Source organism: Zerene cesonia, chromosome 15 (genome assembly GCF_012273895.1).
Source record: "Zerene cesonia ecotype Mississippi chromosome 15, Zerene_cesonia_1.1, whole genome shotgun sequence".
NCBI lineage: Eukaryota > Metazoa > Arthropoda > Insecta > Lepidoptera > Pieridae > Zerene > Zerene cesonia.
The window spans coordinates 3,800,022-3,820,090 of NC_052116.1; the positions used below are offsets into that span (position 1 = coordinate 3,800,022).

General features: G+C 31.7%; 1 protein-coding gene across 1 annotated transcript in view; it reads right to left on the reverse strand.

The window, feature by feature from the left end:
• Positions 1–20,069, reverse strand: part of LOC119832682 — a 36,722-nt gene that overhangs the window by 10,826 nt on the left and 5,827 nt on the right. Inside the window, exons 2-3 of the mRNA XM_038356394.1 lie at positions 8,594–8,783; positions 2,312–2,482 (exon numbers count right to left, since the gene is read on the reverse strand). Of these exons, the coding sequence (XP_038212322.1) occupies positions 2,312–2,482; positions 8,594–8,774 (352 nt within the window). The 5' untranslated portion in view covers positions 8,775–8,783. The remainder of the gene's footprint in view (positions 1–2,311; positions 2,483–8,593; positions 8,784–20,069) is intronic.

A 20,069-nucleotide genomic window follows, 5' to 3' on the forward strand; every position in this document is an offset into this window, starting at 1 on the left:
ACTTTAATTGTCCTAATATTATAAGCGCGAAAGTTTGTTATGAATGAATGTTTGTTACTCTGTCATGTAAAAACTGCTAAATGGATTTTAATGAAACTTTAATGTAGCTTATGCATATGAATTATTAAGACATGATCTATATAAGTACTTGTTAATGCTTGTGGGTTCGTCCACGGGTGGATACCGCACGGCGCAGCTAAGTGAAGTCCCGTGTCCCCTACTGGGGTATGGGGCAGATGATATACATCTGTTTCACTGATCGATTTTCTTTATGGACATGTAGGTGGTCAGCCTTCTGTGTCCTGCCAGACCGACACATTTTTTTTTTATTGTCCTCACCGGGAATCGAACCCAGGTCCTCTCGGTTCTACGCTCACGCGTTTACCACTGTACCAAGGAGGCGGTCAAGAAACTTCACAAAAGAAGATCACAACAAGAAACGTCACACGGCGCAGCTAGTGTTATATATTTATTTTGAATACGAAATGGATAATTAATATGAAAATTAGCGTTCTGCATACGTTAAGAGTTAGGTAGGAAGTGTACGCAGCATTTTAGATAGAACGTTATTTGTACCAAGTCACACATAATAATATAATACTAGCAAAACTCAGATATTACTAATCCTATCAGTCGTATGTCAATTTCATGTTCACACAATATATACGGACTGTAATTCGAATATTCTTAGATTTTCATGAACTATCGTATTTATTAATAATAATTTCAACAACCGGAGTCGTTCCTAAACAATTACATCGGTCATTAGAAGCCTTAAATTTGCCATCGTATACTATTGTTAATATGCAAAAAGCAGTTATTTTAAATACATGTAGAATAGTCAGAAAGTTCTTACAAGCAGACATGTATGTGTAGGGAATCGCTAGATAATATTAATTCCTAATTTTATCAGTAAATGAATCTATTTACTTGGCTTAGGCCCGTAATAGATCACTCACCGGTTAAAACCCGAGATGTATAGAAGTACATGAAAACAAAAATAATAAAAAAACATTTATTGATAACAAGGCCACACAGAAACAGAAAAATGTAAAAAAAAAGCAGTAAATAAATTAAAAACTAGAACAAAAAAATAAAGTAATGTAGTCGTTTCAATTGCAAATATGAGTATTTCAATGAGTTCAATATATTTTACCGTTTCACTTCTATAAATCGTTCAAAGTCAAGAACTTTTACTTCAATAGTTTAATAGTATTTCCAGCGATTCCACGGTACCCTATAGTTAAAATAAGAAATGCACAGCAATTTTAGACAACCACGTTTATTTGATATTCTATTTTCATTCTCAGAAAAAAGAAAATAGCTATTATAGTAAAGTAAACCAGCGGGAGCTAATGGACTTACTGAGTGAGCTAAAACAGAAGGCGGTTCAGGAAAAAATAAACTCGCTAACGCTTGTGCCTGCGGTTATATATACCTACGTCCGTTATCGGTAGCTAGTAATTATGTTCGGTCGTTTTTATGACCTTAGTGAATGTATACAAAACGATGTGTTGACCACTGTCCGTCGTCCGGTGATAAATACGATATATGAGTTTATAACGCCTGCCCGTAATAATGTTAATATTTTTAGGGTGCATATGCAATGTTTTTGTTTGATGCAAACTGTTATGTAAACTGACATTTTTCAGTCATGTAAAATTTGTAAGGATTTAACTCAGCAACGTTTTTACTAAATATCCAAACGGAATTTCGCTTTTACTATGAAGAATCGGAATGTAAAACTATAGTGACTCCTTTAGTAAGGGCTTCGTTTTATAAACTCGTATGTTTGTTTTAATAACAGGAAGTTGTGGAAGAATTTTATTTCATGAAAGCTATGTTTCTTTCAACTTATAATGTGAGAAAATTCGTAAAAACATGTTACCAATTAGATAATAAGGTTTAAAAAAAATAGTGAACAACCTAAATAAAGAGAATGAGATTATTAGGATAAATATATCAACACTATTTGTAATATCTCACGAAAATGACAAAGAATGTAGCTGCGTGTTTTTAATATTTTTATCCGCCACGGAATAGCGAGAGAATTCTTAGATAATAATACTTCCACGTGCTCTGTCAGAATCCGTTTGTTTTTATTTCAACAGACGAGAGATTTGTCTCGCAAATAGCGTCCGCGTTTTAATAACTCCAGGTTAAATTATTATTTATTTCTATAACGAAGAGAGTTTATACATAATAGTATTTTGTACTGCTCTCTAGATGGTAAGAAGTTGACTAAAACCCGAGAGATCGCCCATTTACACTCATAGTATTTTTTCTTATAAATACAGAATTATAAACTTACTTGTATAATATTCCCCCACCAGTCCCGTTATGCCGAGATCCATTGGTCTGGGAGTAGTGGTCACATTGGCTTTTTCAGGGTTTAAATTAGGACGAAATACATATCGACAAATCTGCCAAACTCCGGAATCACTCCACATAAAGTATTCACCTCTCGAAGGTATGTATAACCCTGAAAATAAAGGAAATTTGAGATTTTTGTAATTCAAAACTCCACTACAGTGAAACCTATTGGTACTCTGTGTACAATGAAGTTCAGTTATAATTCATTTGCAACGTGTGTTTGGTTTAAAACAAATAAATACAATTTCTAGATAATTAAAAGCAGTGATATGTTATCATTGCAATTCTTTACAGTTTTTTTTTTAATATTATGATAAATTATTGTATTCATATCTAATTACGATTTATATACAACTATCCTTTGCCCGCGGCTTCGCAAGCGCTAAATTCGGAGTAGTTAAATAGATAGATCATATAAATGAATTGCTCTTGAATCACTTTACCTATTAAAAAAAACCATAAACATTTGTTGCGCAGTTTTAAAAATTTAAGTATAGATAGGGACATAGGGATAGTGAAAGCGACTCGTTTTATACTATGTCACTACAGTCACTAGCTTTCTCCGCGGCTTCGCCCACGTGGTCAAAGGTGATTTGTGTCGTAAGATTTATTACAGCGGTAAAAATACTGTCCCCATGCTCTGTATAAAGTCGTACCATTGCGACCTGAAGGAAATACAAACAATCAAACACACATAAAATCTGATATGATAATTGCTTACACTTCATCATTTAGGTCAGTAACAAAAAGTTTTTATTTATTAGATACATGATACAGTCTACTAATAATAAAATAATAATTATCTGTAAATGTGTTAATACGAGTATAAAGTATTTTCTTTCATTTCACTTTAAAAGAAAAAAGAGGTTCCAGTTACATTTTGTAATTAAATAAATCTACTTTCCGAAGTAGTTTCGGTATTGCCTTTAGAAATAGCTACCGACAAACTCTTGGCGCAATTGCATTTGTTTCCAGAACACAAAGAAACCGAACAGGATATTGTACAAGTTAAGGTATATTCTAGTACAATCGAGAATTTTATTCGCATTCAGTTGGCGGCAAGAGTTATTGGTTTTATTAAACATTTTTTTGTGAATATTTAATCGAGTAATTACTTATCTCCAATAATATCTGATTCATCATTGTTGCATGTACTGTTCTTACATCTATGCTTATACTAAATAAGGCTGAGGAGTTCGTTTGTTTGTTTGAATGCAATTATCTCAGAAACGAATGGATCGATTACGAAAATAAAATCACAATTGGATAAATATGTGATTCCTGAGTATTAAAGAATATAAATTATGTACCAGTAAGAAGCCAGAGGAAAAAGGAGGATCTTAAATCGACTGTTTTTTGTGTTTAGTTACTTCATAACTTTTGACTGGGTAAACCGTTTTTTGATGATTCTAATTTTATTGAAAAGCTGGTGCCTCCCGTGTGCTTCATAATAATTAATGATTATTCACGAACACTTGTAAAAGATTACATAAATAAGTAAAAAATAAGTTCGAGTTTGAGTTTGTTATGAAATGGAATAAATAGAGTTCGTCGGTTCGTCGTCGTCATCTTTATTTACAACAAGTAGATGTCAAACTTTTCAACTTTCAGTCAATTTATAAATAAGTACTTTATTTTCATAATATGAGCTTCATTTTAGGGGTGGGTTTAAGAGTTGATGAATTTACTTGAAATTTGTGAATGATACGAAGATTTTCCTTAAGAAAACAAGTTACAGTTATAATAATATATTTTACAATTATTTACCCGGGAATAATAATAATAAGCTAGGTACTTTATTAAGCACTTTCTTTTCTTACTTTTCATGACATCTCATTAATAAATTTTCCGAAACCAAAGCTATTAAACGACCTATAAACTAATTTGAATGAGTTATATTTAGTTGAAAATAGGTACTGATATAAATTTTACAATTAAGTTGTCCAATGTGTTAAACAATTTTGGCACTAGTTCCTTGTCTGTTTTCGTAATAAATCTTTTCTTGTTAATCCGTTTTAATATTAAACAATCTTATAAAATTCTAGCGGTCCGCTGTCCCTGGCTTCGCCCATGGTACACAAACTGCCTATAGCACTCAGGTATCACGTACCTAATGCCGAATTTAATTACTTTTTATATGTTCGAGCGGGCAAGGGTGATTCGCCGTATAGTAAGCGACCGTCACTCATGAACATTAGCAAAGGTACCTCTGAAAGCGCAGTCCGCTTCTAAGGGGAAAGGGACAAGGTAAAGATTGATGACTGGAAGGAAAGAATGGACTGGGAAGGGTGAAGAACGGGTCTCCGGCTCCCTTACTCACGCCGGTTTCTGTGGCAGTGTGGGATTAGCATGTTTATGAAAAAGAAGCAAAGTTAAGCTTTTTTGTATTGGTAAATCTATAACTAGACGCTCGTCCCGGCTCCGCCCGTATAACAAGATAACTGTGAGCCGGAGGCCTATTTCTTTCTCCTTACCCTTCCCAGTCGACGTAAAAAAAGAAACTGTCTTATCCCAAGGGAGCAATTAATCGGGATAAAAGTATCGTATAATCAAAGTCAGTTCATACCCTGTCTGTATATCCATTCATCAGAAATTCATCAAAATCCGTCAAGTAGTTTCAGTGTGATTGATGGACAAACATCCAAACAAACAAACTTTCACATTTATAATATTAGTGTTAAGTATGGTCTACAGCGCAGTTGAATAATGCGAAGAATTTAATGTTTATGAATGAGAAATTGGCACCAAATTTTATTACGGCTTACAAATGATGCTTAAATATATAGGAATTACAGGAATTAAGCAAGAATTTAAATAAATGTTCGTAACATCAAAAGTAAAGTCTAGACTGCAGGTGTTTGGAAAACATGACTGCTTTGGAATTTTAATGAGTTTCCTATGCCAGTTATATCTATTAGCTTTCCTGGAATATGGCAATTAAAGGTTTTTTTTTTGTTTTGTCTGCATCAAATTAACACAAGCCAAATAGAAAAATTCTTTCGGCATTAGAAAACTGTATTATATATAATATTATGGATTGGTACCTAATTACTAATATACAAGAACAATCCTTCGATTAGCCATTGACACACTTTTCTCAAAAAACGGATCGCTAAAACAATCCATGGGTGAGTTTTTTGATCTAGGATTGCTCACTAACATCCCTATTACCTCGTACTTATCCGGGTCTGATAGATATTTGAAATACAATTAAGGAGAGTTTAAATAGAATCAAACTATTTAACAAAATAAGAAACTTCGATTCGGTTTATACCAATACCATATTCTCTATATACCATAATATACAGCTTCCGAAACAATGCAGCTCATTTGTGATATCCAAATAATTTACGCTTTTCGTACGGAACCGAAATAGACCGACGGACATCGACCCGAGTGCCATACACTTATAATTATTAATAAGCCAGTGCGTGCGATTTTATTGCGGCGTCAACAAGTCTGTGCTCATATAAATTCAGAAGATTTGACAGGGCCATGACACTTTATTAGTGAAATTACTTGATTATAATTCCAAATTACTTCTACTGATTTTAATATCAATGTCTACATGCCAATTAAAAAGGTGTATTTTGGCAAGTAAATTAATCTATCGCAAAGTGTACATGGAGTCATGTAATCAGCTACTCAAGTACCGACTAATATTTAATGATTTACCAGGGTAATATTTACATACACCTAATATTAATATTTATTAAATCATTAAGACTTTTACATGGTGATAATAGGTTAGTACAAAAACAGTAGTAATGATGAAAGTGCGTCATCCCGTTAACACGAGATGAGGATTTGCATTATCTGACAGCACAAGCAGTATGTACCACTTTTACAAAAATTTGTCTTTGTATTTTCGATGTAATTTTTTTATAAAACTTGATCAAACTATGTTATCCATTCTCGATATATGAAACCTTTCCTTCCCTTAATCGAGCTTATATCTATATCCTACTAGCTGCGCCACGTGGTTTTACCCGCGTAAGTCCGTATCGCGTAGGAATATCGGAATGAAAAGTTGCCTATATGTTATTCCAGTTGTCCAACTATCTACGTACCAAATTTCATTGCAATCGGTTCAGTAGTTTTTGCGTGAAAGAGCAACAAACACACACACACATCGTAACAAACTCCCGCATTTATAATATTAGTAGGATTATTTAGGTATAGTCAGATAGTGAGCATTTACTAGATTGAAGTTACTTCGTAATGAAATGAAATTTAAGACCTTTAGTATGTCCGCAGTCCTAATAACTGAATTTCATTTTGAACTGAAAGAGGATAGAACTCTGCTGATTCATAAAACATTAAAATACTTTTTTAATATTGATACAGGTAATTTATACATAACCGTTTTTCTGTTTCCAAGTTAGACAAATAAACCCCAGGATGCCGATAAAACTGGGGCACTAATAATTGAGAGGTGATCGGATTCCGTTCCAATTTACGATGATAGAAGTGTAAGTGGATGTGATTAAAAGGAAGTGACGCGATCGATCAAGGTTCCGCTCTGAGCTATCAATTAGTAAGTTCTTTTATCGTGGTTGGATATTTTCCCACTGAATAAATTTTGTGTTTATTCCAATTTACAAACTCAACAAACTTCTATATATTTACCTAAAAATTATACGTGCAAAATTCCACAACTCGTCGGTCTTATTTCGAGTGAGAAATAGTCCAGGACTAGAGCAGGGCTAGTCTAATAAATAACACAGTCTATGAAATTCAGCAATCTACATAGTAAGATTTGTGAGGCTTTTGTGAGGCACGTTGGTGAAACCAGTAAATTTCACGGTGACGACATTTGTTGTAGGTATTATTTGTTGCTATGGTAACATATTATTATTCTTTACATCAATTTCCTAAAAGCTGTTCACCCCGGTTTGATCCGTGGTACATATATAGCATATATATATTCTATATATGTACTACGGGATAGGCTTACATTCATCGGTGAAATATTTTTTTTATCGGTCAAATTGGTCCTGAGACTAGCACGTCCAAATAAACTAGGTCTTCAATTTTGTGTTATCAAGTATAGATTTTAATGTTGTCCTACAAGTTAGAAAAACAAAATGCAGATTCTTATGAATTCAATTATACTATTCTAAACCCTAATTTAGCTCGCAATGGCGATAATGTCAAGTGTAATTAACAATTAATGTAAATTAATTAGTTAGCTAGCGAAGCCGATAGTTAATTGATTATATGTTTACCGGACAGAACATACGTTTTATTGGAAAATGTCATTATAATGCGACATTGGGAATAATTGAATATACTAGGAAGCACCAACTAAGTCATTCGCATATTAACAGAGAATCTTCTTAATATGAAATTGCAAATATCTATTTAGAGCTGTCTGTCTGTTTCACGAAAAGTGTCTCTATTATATTTGTTGGAAATAATCCTTCAAACTCTCTTTATTCTTTATTAATTTTCCAAATGTATAATACTCGCGTAAAATCAAATAGAGGAAAATGAGAAAAATTCTATCAGAATGATTGCTATATATGTAGTAACATGGTTTTAATCGTAAAATAATCTTTGTGATTTTTTCTTTCCTGACAAATCTGAAGCACTAAGTTTCAAATAAGCTATCTACTGAGACATATAATTTTTTTTTACATCAGGGGATTATATACTTTAAGGCATTATAATGCTCAATTTTAGCTCATGTTGTGTGCTTAAACAAAACGTTTTTTATTATTTTTCGATTTCATATATAATAGACGTTATGAAAGAAACTATGTGATCAAATCTTCTTTGAATGATTACGATGAAAGAATATAATAAAATTGGCTACGGCTATAATAATTAAAACAATGCCAACAAGATACAACCGAAACCTTAACTTGTGGCATGTAATTTTGACACAAAATTAATTGTTACGGATGATATCAAGTGAGTGATATCTTGAGATATGGATCCTGTCTGGGCTATCTTTGGCAACGAACCAGTGAAAGCTGATGTAGGTAATAATAATTCAACGCATCAATTAGTTTTGCTTCGTTAGGGCAATGTGTTGGGAAATATAAGATATTTAAGATTAAAATTTTATTTGCAGTAATAATGTGCCTTTCGTAGTCATCACATTAGGCCAACTTAGCTTTGAAAGAGAGAGATTGAATTATTTTCTTACTTATGGTTATGATTGTATACAAATTTTATGCAATTTAGTGATATGAGTGTTAAAAGTTCAACTTACCATTGGTACTCGTAATATGAACCCACTTCTCAGTGCACACAGCAGATATCCACACAAAAGTGCACAATCCCACCAGGATTGTGCATCCGAAGAGTATACGCCTCTCAATTACCAGGGCCTGCAGCAGCGGCCGCCGCTCAGCGCCCACAGACGACGCAGTGGACATTTTGTCCGTTTCCATGATTGTGTCCTGAAAATAAATAGTTCTATAAATCGTTAATAGAAATTGAAGTTGGCTGTTGTGAATTCAATTAAATAAACGATAACTCATTAGCTACGATAACTGATTTTACATAACTGCTTAATCGAGATCTTGGCAGTAAATCACAGTATGAATATTAATAAAGTGAGGGTAGTTGGGTCGAATATTGATTTCATAGTAACATATTCAAAGACAAAATCTTTGCGATTGCGTGCCGCTATAATTAAACTTAATATTTGTAGGACTTCTACAATTTGACATTTTTATGTAATATATGCATGGATGACATAACATTATAAATTTCGAAGGTTTTCTATAAGTATAACACATACATAATTATTACGAAATTTGAATTGGAAATTTTTATTTAAATTAGAAAGTATTGCAAGTGGTAACTTCAAGATTTGATGATACACTTCAAGACTTCATAATACACAAAGACTAACTCTTATTATATAAAAAAGATCATTTTAAAAGGTCCTAAGATAATTAATTGATAACTAATACTATACAGTGGTCATAGAACTAGTACTAATGATATACTTCTTACATATTTAAACCAAAATTCGAAACTTATTAACGATTTCACATAGAAGCCCAAGTAATTCCCAACTGTCCAATAGGACTGAATTCTTAATTAGTTTCGAAATCTTAACAAAGGACCGACGAGTACCGGAAGATAGAAATTTGCTTACTGATTTATTGAACAGTTGCGAATATATAATTATTATTTTAGATGAGTTAATTAGGACTTTATTGAAAATTTATATAGCTACAAGCTGCGCTCCGCGGTTTCACGCGTGTAAATCCGTATCCCGTAGAGATATCGGGATATAAAGTTGCCTATATGTTATTCCAATTGTTCAGCTGTCTACGTACCAAATTTCATTGCAATCGGTTCTGTAGCGTTTTGCGTGAAAGAGTAACAAACATACACACATCCTCACAAACTATCGCATTTATAATATTAGTAGGATATTATATTATATTTGTCATGTAATCACGTTGACTTTGTGACTCTCACGTAGACAGCTGGACAACTGGAATAACATATAGGCAACTTTTTATCCCGATATTCCTACGGGATACGGACTTAACGGGTGAAACCGCGGGCGCAGCTAGTATTTCATATATGAGATTACGAAATTACTTTCATATTTCTATCTATTATCATAGAAATTTGAATCGCAAATGTGGTATTAATACTGATGCCGCAATTTCAATTCCATGCGCTCATGGGCGATAAAAATGAGAAATGAGAGTATCGTGGGAATTTTTTGATATTTTCCTGGTCACGACACACGCATTTGTTCTTGGACATTTTTCTATTATTACTTCCCTTACCTAGAACAACATCTACATTGCTCTAGTGTATCCCTTGAATAATAAAGCGATATCATCTCGCAATATCAAAGGAATTTATAGATCGTGCTCATAACATTTATTCAATAAGTACGAAACTCATTAATATAAATTAGACGAATATTATACGGGATTCACAGAGAATTTTATATGATATAAACCTATTTTAGAATACATACAATTAGTTTTATTTAGACTATCTGACATATCTTAATACATATAAAACAAGCTTTCTGTTCTCGCTCCCTATCTTAACAACTTGCCTTGCTTGATACGCGATTGAAGAAAAATTAACATAAATTTTATTTATTTAATAAAAGTCAAAAAATTTTCTTATACGAAGTGACTTTATCACAGCGTATAAAAATTCTCGTGTCTCCGTACGTTACACAAGTTATTTCGCGTATCGATTCTTCATTATTCCGTTACTAGCTGTCTCAGCAAATGTTGTTTTGCAATAAATTTTGACCCAGTGAATATACACAAAAAAAAATCTATATTTGGAGTAACGATAAGGATTAATTATAAACTTTTCGAATATATTCAATCGATAACCACTCACATACATCGTTCATTAAATTTAATAGTAACAACATTAAATTGGATCTAATTTACCATTTTATTTTTCCGATTATCTTTTTTACATTAGCATATTCTCTCTAAAGATACGCTAGTTTCTTTTTTTTACTTATTTTAAATGTAGAACGTTCCCGTTCCAATTTTAAATGTGCAGTTACTGAAATTGTAAGATTTTTGTATTTAACAGTGACAGCTCGCGTCGCATCCATCTCCAGTTCTTTTGTTCTTTGGAACGTTACGTGTCGTGGATCCAAAAATATTTTAATATTCTTGAAATGAAACTCTTAATTAAGCCTGAATACTCTTCTGAATTCGATTCACATTAAAATTATCGTTCGAAGTCTATTTTTATTTTCCTTCATTAATTAAGGGCTAATGTATTAAATTAGTGACGAAACTTGTTAGTTATTTATGTGGGCTATATTTCCTAGCTCTTTTCATCACTTCACTTTTTTTATAATTCTCATAGGATTGTCTGTTTATGTTGCTGTAGTGGGGACAAATATGGGCTGATGATGATGATTATGTTAATTGTTCCAATAATTTAAGTCTGATACGTTTAGCTAGAAGCATTTGTTACAATCAAATAGCTAGATAGTATACGCATATATATTTAAAATCGCCAAGTACTACTACATTGATGCGTCTAATTCGCACATATTCAACGCTTCAATTAAATATAGTTTGTAAACACAATGTAGTTTATGGGCTTTAGACGTTCGCCAATTGCATCCAGATTTGTACTAAATATAATATACATACAATATAGTATACATATACAGGATAGGAAATAATATCGTGCTTACATTGCCTTTCTTTTGTTTTCAAGCTTTATTTAAGATAAGAAAAATACATGGAATTATGAAGTTCATTACTGCAACATACAAGTTACATTTATCTATAACTAGCTATTGCCCGGGGTTTTGCGCGCGTTAAATCGAAATAGTTTAATAGATGTTATTATAAATATCACACTATCTATTAAAAAAATGGAAATTCGTTGCGTAGTTTTAAATATTTAAGCACACACAGATACATAGGGACAAACAGAGAAAGCGACAATTTATAATATGTAATGTACTGAGAGTGTTTGTTAGAACAACAAGCTCCTTATAATGAATAATATTATATAAGTAAAAGTAAAACAACTTTAAATCTTTACACATAGTGTTCAAATTGGTATAAATTTACTATTATTTTAAATTGATTCACGGACAGTAACCCCGGAGTGCTCTACCTATAAAAATCTAATAACAAAGAAGTATAATACTATGATTACAGAAAAGCACTTTTACATGTAAAGTTTCCTTGGCTCACTTTGCATGAAGGTTGACGTCACGGTTTTACGCTTCATACTAATAAGTGCTGTAGTCGCGTTGTTTAATATCCTGAGTAGTCGTTATGGAATACTGCTTGAGAGTAAAGGCTTCAATAAATATACATTAACTGAGGTCTGGGTTATAGCAATCATTTTTGTACAATGTAACATAGCTGCAGAGAATAGAGTTCATTTTTGAATTACTCTGCTGCGGATCCTTAAAGTAATTATCAATATTTAATATAATTTGCAGAACATGGCAGAGCTTTTTAAGGGCAGATAAAATATGAATATTGAAATGCACCATATTATCAAGCGAAAATATAATCTAAGTTACACATATTTGAATAGCTACATTGAATATTTTTACCTATCGTAATGGTTTCCTTTATTGTCAATATTGTAAGTGCTTAGAAAGAGTTAAGAAATTCAAGAAATAACTGGTTGCGTTCAATTAGATACATTCGTCCATATTATAGAAAACATATGCTTAACTGGACATTTTAAAATAATTGATGTTTGCTAACGGGGTCATCTTTTTGTTATTATTGCTGCTTTTTTATTTAAAATTACATATAAGATTTATTAAAGGCATAAAAGTGTATTTATTTCTATTTACTTTAAAATGATAACTACACAATTAAAAAAATTAAATGAATGTTTAAATCAACGGATCTCCTATATCGCTAATAACATTTCACCTGCAAGCTTAGTTATTATGCAACTAGTACATGAAACCACCACTTAATTACCAGATAGGATGATGTTAGCTCGTCGGCGTATTATGTCTATCTAAAATTACCAAGCTAAATTAACAAACTACCTACATTGTTAGGTATAATCGGACAGCTGATGTAAGATATAGTAAGGTTGATAATTAGGTAATAACACCGCATTTTAGGGATATATATTATAGGTATTCACGATGTGTTTTTATGCATTTCAACGTTCATCGTTTATATGTATCATAGGATCATCAAGCTTTGGACATTATCTTTTGTTTTCTATGAATTATAGTTAAACGTGGCGAAGCAGGTATGATGATGATTCTTAAAGAGTATTTGTATTTGCACATTTTTTCGCATTAAATATGTATATTTTGATCGTTTAAAATTATATGGCATTCGGTATGTATTCAAACAGAAAATAATATGCTTCTTTACATCAATAACAGAACGGAAAATCATTGTAAAACCGAAGTTATGCTGTAGTTCACAAAATCTCTCCAAACATCCTACTAAGATAAATGCGAAAGTTTGTAAGGATGTGTGTATGTTTGTTACTCTTTCACACAAAAACTATTGAACCGATTGCAATGAAATTTGGTACGTAGAAGCTCGGCAACTGGAATAATAAGAAATATACGATACGGCCTTACGCGGGTGAAACCGCTGGGCGCAGCTAGTAATTTGATATAAACTTACAACATTTCCCCATTAAAATTGTCTAAGACTCATCTATGGATCTTTCTTTTGACCGAAGAAAGTTCTGGATTGATGAATATAAAGCAATTTTGTCAACAGAGAGAAGAGTGTTAAATATATTATGTACTTACTCCACTGGAAAATTTGCGGAAAATCTACAATAACAGGCAAACAACGGAAACGTCACCCTAGGTTTATTACATGATATTTCGTATTTATTGTGAAGCAGGCAACGTAAACGATAATAAAATCTAAGCTCGGAAACAGTAAAATGACGATAACTACGCTACATCTAAATATAAGACAGCGCAAACTAATTTCTTAGACGGTTGCGCATATTCGTAACAGTTACGCGCTCTTCGGACGACTAAGTTTCAATTACTTTGTATTAATAGGAGCGATACACGTGACTTTGTGCTTGTAGGAGAAATCAATAATATTAATTTGCAGGGTGAGATTTCGAACGGTCTTGTATAACTATTGCTCGTAACGCAACGTAAAACAGTACGAGGTTTTTTTAATTAGTTCTCCGCATTAAAATAAGATGAAAGCTTCGTAATATTTATTTCGTTTCAATACAAAACTAATTGGATTAAAATATAAACTAAATTATTAAGAAAAATACTGAGCCGTCTTCAAATTGTCAGAAATAGCCCAATTTTAAACGTAACCAGCTGGTAGGAACTAACTAGCTTTTAAAAAAATTAAGAATCATGGAAATCGGTCCACCCAGTAAAAAGTTTTGAGGGTACGTACACAAAAAATACACTCGAAATAACAACCTCCTCCTTTTTTATGACGTCGGTTGAAAATTAGAAAATTCAGCATCGGGCTGAACGAGAACAATACAATTGAAAATAAAGAGTAGGTAAAATAACCTTCTATAAATATAAGAATTTAAAGCAAATAGTCTAGTGACAGCAGAGTTGCATGCCACAGCCAATAAGACAACATACGTTTAATTCAAATTCCACATCCACGAGCTCTGGGCAAAAAGCACTTAAATAATAAGTACTCGGGGGTCAATATTGTTTTATTTATTCACGTCTAAGGCGGTGATAAGGCGTCGAGACGCCTGGCGACGGTGACGCCTCAGGCCTGTTTACACATGGCTTGCCACAATATTGAACCCCTTCTAGCTGTCTCAGAGTCACGTACTGGGACGAGAGTAATTAGCTATTAATAACTTGAAAGGATCAATGTGGTATCACAAAAGATTTCGAATGTTTTTAAGTGTATAGCGCTTTAATGTAACTAAAAATTAAATTGTTCTTTTATGTATCAATATAAGTACATAAATCACTTTATTCTATTATTCTAAAAAAACAGTTTTACTTGTTTATATTTTAAGAAATCGTAATAGTACAAATGAAACACGCTTTCCTTGGGAAATCACCTTAGTCGTATTTCATACGATAAGAGAACCGCATTAGGGTTTTTTTGTATATTAGTGCGGGCAACCCAGCATAACATTCATACGTTGTACATTAGATGATGTTTTCGATTTCATACAAGAACTTTCATACTCATTCATTTTATTTTCTGTTAATGGATTATAAATGACAGAAAATCGTTTTTTTGCTTGTGGATTTTCATGACTTTCTTATTCAAGAATTTCTGAGAACAAATATTTATGAGACTATTCATGGTTTAATTAAAGCTGATGCGTTGAATAAATGCTCACCAACCTTATATCATGTAGCAAAACATTCGTCGTGTAACTGCAAAATTATCACCTAAAGTAGATAATATATAAGTACTATAATAGAACCTTTTTTCAATATTCTTAGTATATTGTAAATTCTATCATTGTTTTCACCCAAAAAATGCAAAAATCTAAGTTAATCTGGTACATGTCAGACATCATGCGTAATGTTGTCATTCCACAACAACATATAGTGTTACAAATTACCGAAATTGTCCAAGATACTCAGCTGTTACATAAGAAACTATAAATTTTTTCATTTCGGTTTCAGCACACACAATATATAATTACATTAACACACAAGCAATAAAAATAGAAGCTAGAAGAAAGATTAATAAAGGTTCTTTGAATCTTTATAACATCTTTCATTGGCGACTATAATATTGCAAAAATAATGGCGTGGAGACAAATAGAGCTGGTATTGCGCTTTGTAATTTATTTGTTTTCAAATGATATAAAGTTATTGGTGATTTGTGTTTCCTCAATTTATGGTTTATAATGTCATAATTATATTTTTGAATTATTATTGATGTGTGCTACTATGTGTTACAAAATAAATTATATCTAGTCATTTAGTTTTCTACTTAGGTATGGAGACGATAATAGTGTAATTTGTTTTTCTACCACGCCAAACTCGAAGAAAACTTTCGAAAACATTTTAAAGTAAAACACGATTTTTTTCAAATCACAGAAAACCAGTCCGTGCCGTGAATAAATTCTAAATTTATGGCCTTTTTCAATTAGCAATCCGATAAAAAAAATCTTTAAAACTTTCTGAAACTGAGTCGCTTTAAAATTTAAAAATAGTGTTTTATATTCCAAGCTAAATGTATATCAAATAGCTAATCAGTGCTTCAAAAAATTCGGTTAGAAACTTCTTACGAAAGATATTTTCTTATTATTATTAAATACCTATTCACTTTTTACATATTTAACTTAAAAATCTTCGCGTACTTACTAATCATTAACAAAGTGTCACTTTGTAAGATTAAACAGCACAAAAATATTTCAATCCTTTAAATATATCATGACTTCATCTTCAATGAAACTTTTGGATATTTCATCTAATGACATCAGTGGTGTATGTGGGAACATAGGAAATTGTAAAATAACTGTAAACCCGAACACAGCGTACCAGCCAAGACAGAATACCAATATACCTTATCTAATAAAAACTTTTTAACCGAGGCAGCCATCTATTTTAAAATGACAATGTGTTGAAAAAAATGTGGTTCAAGTGGAAAGAAATCCCATTAGTCAACGTATGTTTATTTTATACGTTTCTGATAGCAGTCGTTTTGTAGGTTGACGCTAAAAGATTTTGTTCTTTGGATAAACTGTAAGAGGTTATATATAATTTAATAATATAAAAGCGTAATGCAACACATGTGTATTAAAAATTTTGACGTTTGTAAAGAAAAAAAAAACATTTTTGAATTATGAATTCTGTACGTTAGAGTTTGTTGGATCTGTACGCTTGCGCGTGTAAATGTTCCCTATTAAATATTAAACAACTACAGAAAACACATTCATGCAAACTAGCTTGGTATTTGACTATAACCGTCACAAAGGTATATATTGTATTTTACTGTTAAAACCCATTTTTCGATAGAACGCTTTATCCTTTGTTAGAACTAGATGGGACCAAGTGAAATTGTCACCAGGTCTTATCGATTTATTTAACGTATTTTTATGTATTATTTATTTAAAGCAACAAGTTTGTATTTTAACTGTGTGCTAAATTGCATACGCCTCAGTGCGCGCAATTTTAGTAGAAAATAAATTTTCTCCGTGACTAAAAAAAATAAACAAATTCAAGAATTGCGTCAATTTTCATTTGCCATCTTCCATATGACATTTGAAATGAGTGATTGGATAAAAGGCACAGGAATATACTCCACAATTTCAACCAAGCGGGTACAGCTACTTCATTGTACACGTAAAAACTGAAAAAGGGAATTCCACGAATGGTATTGCGCGAGTATTTTTTCATTTCCCTTTAGCGCGCTCTTTGAATCACTCTTTCTGTATTTTTCAAAGGCTTTTACTTTATTTACAATTAACGAAGCTATGTTTTAAATGCGATTTTAGGTAAACTTAGGTAGGAAAAACTTTGTGCAAGTTGATTTATAGCTTCTTTCTTTGATGAGTTTATAAATTACAATTAGAGATTACAATAGTTACAAGAAATATTGTATAGTAGGTAAACAAGATTCTAGAATAAACACTTCAGTACTGCTTGTACATAAACATTAAAAAACAATACATGAATAAGATGTAATCCGAAACTCAAGTAGATTTAGAAATTCAAGACTTTTTATCGGATTTTAAACGCGATTTATTCATTATATTATTAAGTCGACGTTTCGAATACTTTACAGCGAGCGTGGTCACGGAGTTCCATTAAAAAGTCTTTAATTTCTAAATGTCTAATACTCGTGTAAAATCAAACTCAAGTAGATTCATTTCTTTAAAAATATATAATTACACTAAACGATTTTAAAAGACAGAGAACGACGTAGCTTCAGTTACTCGGGTCTTTTCTCTAGAAACAAAACGAGGTAAATGTTAAATGGTCAATATTAATCTATCTTATAACGCTGGCTATGCTATTCGGTATTCAAAAATGTTTCTGGAAGACATAACTGATTAAATCAATGATTGAGTCCGAATATTTGTTAGTACTAGCTAATGTTATATTTTTCTTGAAATAAAGCGAGTAATATAAGCGATCAAGAGTATCTGCCATTTCCCCAACGAATACCGTATATCAAATATTTAAGTACACGCTAATAAAACTGTATAATCAATTCATTATATTGATTGATATGCAGTGATATACCAAATACTTCAAGATTAGACGACACATGGGTTATTTATATCAGTGTCGCTGATAATAAAGTGCTACTTTAGCTTGTTATCAATATTCGACCGAATCGAGAACAGATAAGCCACGGCCCGCAATTGTAAGCTTTTAACAGGTGTGACAGCTTTTATCATTTTTTTCGAATGCTATTTTATCCCAGAATAAATGATCATTTTCATATTGTATGCTTAGCAAGTTATTAAATTAAATATATACTAATATTATTTTTTTCATTTATGTGTATATTATAATACAGTTATCGTACAGCATAAATACACGCAAAATATCGTCATGTAAATAAATGGAGAAATAGAAAATGCATGCGTAAAGGACGCAATGCATTTTCTATGGTACTAGATTTGTATTGTATCGTACTAGATTAGTGTTATCTATCGTCAATTTAAAGATTTATTCGTATAGAAGTAATAATATCATTAGAAATAACAATGTATTATGTGCATCGAAATCACAGGATACCGTCGTTGATTGGAAACGGTGATATTATGATAACACCAGGGTTCCAGGTCAGTGACCTCTAAATTATCAAATAATTTTTATGTTTTCGTTATAATTTGCCGCCCCATGATTGGAAATGTGAAATGTTGTATGTTATAATTTGTATATATAAAAATTGTGTATATTAAATACGCATGTGCATTTTATTAGATTATTAGATTATAGCTTTTCGTGCGCGGCCCGAGTAGTCAAACGCAAATATATACAAATTCGGGGTTTTACCCGCATAAATCTCATCCTCCTGGGACAAATCATAAGTCTTTAACGGATCTTGCACCAAATTAGCTTAATATAAATAAAGAATAGGTATAAAGAAGATAAAGACAGACTGACAGAGTTATTTTTATTATTTGGGATTATAAGTAACTGTCATCCTAAGTGTGTTAGAAAGTTAGAAGTGAGTGAATGAATCGAAATAATTTATTGTTTTAGTTTTTTAATAATGTGTTTGGGATAAGCAGTTCCAGGGATTGCGTGTTCAAAAAATTATGAACGAATTATTTTATAAAAATAGAGATAAAAAATAACTCTTTATTTATTTTTATATATGTTTACTTATTTACAGCTGTATATTCCAAATTGAAAAGAAATTCAATACAACGTACCAAAAATATATCTATTATAACTGCTATAGTATGAACCAGCCATTCGCCCAGGGCTTCGCCCGCTTTTTTTATAGGGAAAGATGCAGTCCCGGTTTTTCTCCACAGTTTACATTACCGTGAGATTTCTGAGATAAAAACTAATCTAAAAACCAAATTTAATCTCAATCGATCAAGTTGCTTAGAAGAGAAGAAATGACAGGCATACAGACAGATAGATTTATTTTTGAATTTAAAATACTAGTAGGGATATAAATCACATAATGTATGCATTTACAAAATAAAGCCTCATTAAAGTAAAAAGGTTTTTTAAAGCAGGTCAAGATCATACGTCATTTATGCCAATTATATTAAATGCATAATTTAATTTTATTGACGCTATTGAAAGTAAATTATTATTCTGGCCTGAATCTGAACGTTATGATAAGAATATAAATATGCATATAACATTTTCAGTTTAACAATAATACAAACAACGTGATAAAAATTTTTGTATTTTTTTATAGCATACCATTTTATTGAACGTCTTCAAAATATAATGCACAAATGACGTAGTCTTTATATGGATAGATTTTCGTTATCTCTTTTTACTCACATTACACGCCTTAATATATATTCAAACAGTATATAGATGAGTAAAACCTCCATTTAGCAAATTGTTTATTGTTAATACGAGTAATGGTCTAACATCTTATTTTTTTGGAACTACTTCACGCACAAGTCATTCTATCCTTGCATCCGTATGTACGTAACACACAAATAGTTCATACGCTATTTCAAAAAGTAAATCAAACATTTGTTGCCTTTGAGAAGAATAAATTATTCGATTTTGAATATATAATGTTGTTAAAGTACTACTTCTGAACTTTTCAGCGTAAGTATTTCACGTTTCGAATCGTCAA